Here is a 4,966-nt window from a genome sequence, read left to right on the forward strand (position 1 = left end):
TTTCTGTACTTTTCAATAACCTGTAAAAAGTTGTTAGATTGGACCCGATACAAAGAATAAATCTTTATCTGAATATGGAAGGCTTCGTAGCCACTCAATAATTCTAACATATGTGTTGTTACTGTTTTCAATCAACAAAAATAGAAGCCATATTCATTTTAGTAAGAAAAAATAAGTGATGCACCAACGTTACATATTTAAGGTTTTTAATGCATTTAATGTATGATATCTTAAGATAGATTGTGAGAATTATTGTGTAGCATGTCTGATGGCAAGTTGAAATATTTAAATGTTTTATATTGAATGTGTAATTGTATGGTGGGAATATAATAAGAATCGAGATTTGATTCTCAATAATTTTATATAAAAATACAAAATAGGGAAGAAATTACAATCATCTAATCATCTAATATTTATAATAACAATAACTAATTAAACTGTTGCTAAAAACCGCCACCCAACAGTGAAAATGGATATGCCGGCGATGGCCTAACGTCCGGCTCCGGCGAAGGACCTCCGGAGTAATTTATATCATACCCACCGACGGTTCCATCTGTAAAATTTACATACCTGTTAATACCGTTCACCGGTGCGTATTCCATGTTAACAGCAGCGCCGCCGCCGCCGCTGCCGACCTTGGACATTGGCCATGCCATGGACGGTGTATCCGGCGATGAAGATGACTGCCAAAACGGTTCATTAACATAATAAGCCTCCGGTGACGAAGTGGTCCATTCTTCGATTATTTGACACTCTTCCTCCTTGAACTTCACCCTCGACGAAGACGGCGGCGGCGGAGGAGGAATCAAATTCCGTTGTCGTTTTTTTTTCAACAACCGTTTCGATCGTTGATCCTTTTCAAGCATCATACGTGGCAAGATCTCGGGATCCTCCGCTACTTTATGCAATAACGCCATCATTTGCTCCGGCCGACGCTCCGTCGCTTGAAGCCTCTTGTTCATCCCGACTAACTCCTGTTCTAGAGCCTTTTGCTCCTGCTTTAACCTCGCAATCTCCATCGCCATCTCATCTTCTTCATCTTCCTCTCCTCGCATAAAGTTTCTATTATGAATCTGCCTTTTTCTCTCTATATTCTTCAGTAACTGCGTCTGTCCTCTCAAAAACCACTCGTTCGCAAACTCCCATTTATCAGGATCCACTTTTCTGAAACCCTAAAATTCGTTAATCAAATCGATCAGTACCTCAAAACACAATCGAAACAGAAACATAAACTCAGAAACAATTACATAAAGAATTGGTTGCGAATGCTCAACTTACATAAGTGTTTAATTGACGAACAAAGCTGGAGAAATTATTGTGTTTGAAGTAAGCAGGCAAGAGACGTTGGGAGAAATCGAGGGGTTCAACGACGATGAAGCTGTTATTGGCGATTCCCCAGCGTATGAAGCCATCGAGTGAAGGGTCGTTTACCATCTGATAGGTTTTGAGGATGAAAGGTGCGATGATGTCGTTAGAATCCATGATTTCAACTTCAAGAGTGTGAAGAAGAAGGAGTTGAGTGTTAATATATATGAAGAAGTAGTTAAGGTTATTGTGAAAGCATGGAGGTCACGGCGGTGGGCCCGGAAACAGTACTGTGGGGCCGTCAACGCTCAGATATTTTGCCAGTTATCGGGAGTTTGTTCACGCGCCAAACGAGAGTATGGGTTTTCTCATAAAAAACAAACGTCTAATATTATAATTCTTTTGTTGTTATTTTTGGAAAAAATTTAACAAATGGTTTTATGATTTTGTTGTCAAAAAATACTTATATAGGTAACTATATTTCAAAATTATTCAAAAAATACAATTCAAGTTTGTGTGTTCAAAAAACATCATTCAAGTAAAGCATTTGTATAAAAAACATCATTCAAGTAAAGCATTTGTACAAAAAACACCAATGAAATACATCATTTGTTCAAATTTGACATTGTGTGATCGACAATGTTAAAAAATAAGTAAAGAAAAAATAAAAACAAGAGGAAATGACTCAAAGGGGTAACTATGTTTAAATTTGGTATGTTCAAAAAACACCATCCAAGTAAACTTTTTGTACAAAAAACACCACACAAACCATATGTTTTGTTCAAATATTATCCACCAGTAACTGGCTCTTACCGGTTAAATGATGACTTGGCTTAACTATTGTGACATGACGTAATAATTATTGACAAACAGTAAATGATATATTTCTCCTTTAAAAATCGATTTAGGGTTTCTTAATGAACAAATAACTTCATCTTCTCCTATGATTGCTCTTCTTCTAAAGTGATGATCTCAAACTCAAGTCCAAAACCCTAATACTTGACTTAAGGCAAAAAAAAAAAAAGGATCCTTTACCCTTGCCACAATGGGCCTCCCTCTACCTAATGCCCAAATCCATAAAAAGCCCAAAAAGGCATCCAAGCCCAACTACAAGGCCTATAAGGCCCTATATGGCCCAAGAACCCCCAACATGGCCTTAAGCCTAAAAAATGACATGCTACAATCAGGTGGGCCCGAGGCCTAAGTTAAACAAGTCCATGCATACTCCTAACATATGTTGAAGCCTCTGCAATCCGGATTTCAAGCCAGTACGCCCGACATACTCTTAGCATACGCCCAGCGTACTCGACTAGGGTCAAGAACTGCCAATCTTATGAAGGCCATAACTTCTTCATTCTAAGTCCGGTTTCGTCATTCTTTATATCCATAGGAAAGAAAAGAGAACCTCTACACTTCTATCAACCCCCTTGCCTTAAAATTTTTCCAACATAAACCTAAACCTCATAAAGGCTCGAACTGATACTTACTGATATGTCCTTGGGCTCCAACACAAACCCAACACTTGGTCCCCAAAACCTACATTATCCATCACCAAATGGCCGTTACAAACACCACGACTTGTACGAACAAATATAAATTTGAATACATCATACACAAGTATCGGAACCATATCCTAAGAAACATGCAAAAGAAATAGTGTAGAACAATAAAATAACAAGGAAGGGACAAGAGATGTGCCTATCTATAGACCGGGTAATAAATGAAGCACCGTCTATAGACCGGATAATAAAGGAAGGATTGGTCAAGACTATAAACTATTCTAACAACGAGTAGCCTATAAATACCCCAAAGGCATTATATCCGAGGCAGAGTAAGGTAAGGCAAAAATAAGATAACATACATATCACTAAGGTAACACTAAGAATCACAATCTAATTTAGGCATCAGAGAGCTATGTTGTGGTCCAAATTAGATTGCAATTTCGTTTTCGAAGGCCATAACCCTCGATTGGACCCCAGAATGATGAAATCTAATTTAGCATTAAGATAACACTCAGAATCGCAATCTGAAGGCCATAACCCTTGGTGGTTGTTGATGCCTAAATTAGCTCCCGTGGATATAAAGAATGACAAAATTGGACTTAGAATGAATAAGTTATGGCCTTCGAAAGATTGGCAGTTATAGACCCTAGCCGAGTACATTGGGAGTACGCTAGGAGTACATTGGGCGTATTGGCTTGAAATTCAGATTGCAAAGGCTTCAGCATATGTTAGGCGTATCCATGGGCTAGTTTAAGTTAAGCCTTGGGCCCACCTGATTCTAGTAGGTCATTTTTTATGCTTAAGGCCATGTTGGGGGTTCTTGGGCCTTAGAGGCCTTGTAGTTGGGCTTGGATGCCTTTTTGGGCTTTTTATGGATTTGGGCCTTAGGGTAGGACGGAGGCCCATTGAGGCACGGGTAAAGGAGCCCTTTTTTCCTTAATTCAAGTATTAGAGTTTTGGACTTGAGTTCGAGATCATCACCTTAAAAGAAGAAGAGCAATCATAGGAGAAGATGAAGTCACTCGTTCATTAAGAAACCATAAATCGACTTTTAAAGGAGACATATATCATTTATTTTTTTGTCAATAATTATTATGTCACGTTATAATAGTTAAGCCAAGTCATCATTTGAACTGTAAGAGCCAGTTACCGGTGAGTAATATTTGAACAAAACATATAGTTTGTTTGGTGTTTTGTGTACAAAAAGTTTATTTGGATGGTGTTTTTTGAATATACCAAACTTGGATGGTGTTTTTTGAACGATTTTGAAACATAGTTACCCCTTTGAGTCATTTTCTATTGTTTTTTTTTCTGTTACTTATTTTTTACCGGTAATTGTCTGTTACACAAGGTCAAATTTGAACAAAGAATGTACTTCGTTGGTGTTTTTTGTACAAATGTTTTACTTTGATGGTGTTTTTTGGACACACCAAACTTGAACGGTATTTTTTGAACGCTTTTGAAACATAGTTACCCATATAAGTCATTATCCCTCACAAGAATCTTTAAGCTAAAGGTATAGTTACCGTCAACTCGTTAGAAAATTTCTAACTGGTCTTTTTGATACATGTACTCACTTAAACTTTAGATCATAGAAATGGTTACCACAATATATATATATATATATATATATATATATATATATATATATATATATATATATATATATATATATTGAAAGAGAAATTAAATTGATTCTTACTTTTATATCTACAAATGTTTTTACCCAATAAAATTATGACAAGTGTCATCATTCCATATTTTTTTTAACTAACTCATTAAAATTATATTAAAAATATATCAAATAAAATAAAATTGAATGAGGATTTGTCATAATTTTAGTGGATATGAATAATTGTAGGTATAAAATGCGAGAAGTAATTTAATATCTCTTTTTGAAATTATATTAAATAAATAACATTATTAAATATATATAAATATTTTACAAATAAAAAAGTGCACCAAATTAAATAAAACACATAATTTTAAAATTCAATAAACATTTTACTAAATAAAAAAACACATGAACCATTAATACTTGCAAATTTAAATATACATTAGAAATTGAAAATAGTTAACAATTAAAGCTTACATTACTAATAAAAAACATTGAAATTAAACTAGCAAGTAGAAACTACTACTCTTTGTCGATGTCCTTG

At 35.3% G+C, this 4,966-nt stretch overlaps 1 protein-coding gene across 1 annotated transcript; it reads right to left on the reverse strand.

Moving 5' to 3' along the window:
* Positions 1 to 327: 327 nt before the first annotated feature.
* On the reverse strand, positions 328 to 1,521 carry LOC144998869 (heat stress transcription factor C-1-like). Its single transcript, XM_078958598.1, has 2 exons — positions 1,279 to 1,521; positions 328 to 1,172 (listed from the first exon to the last, which is right to left on the reverse strand). The coding sequence occupies exons 1-2, from the start codon at positions 1,480 to 1,482 to the stop codon at positions 444 to 446; spliced, it is 933 nt and encodes a 310-aa protein (XP_078814724.1). The 5' UTR covers positions 1,483 to 1,521; the 3' UTR covers positions 328 to 443.
* Positions 1,522 to 4,966: the final 3,445 nt, after the last annotated feature.

Source organism: Lactuca saligna, chromosome 5 (assembly GCF_052625555.1).
Source record: "Lactuca saligna cultivar CGN05327 chromosome 5, ASM5262555v1, whole genome shotgun sequence".
In the NCBI taxonomy this organism is placed as follows: domain Eukaryota; kingdom Viridiplantae; phylum Streptophyta; class Magnoliopsida; order Asterales; family Asteraceae; genus Lactuca; species Lactuca saligna.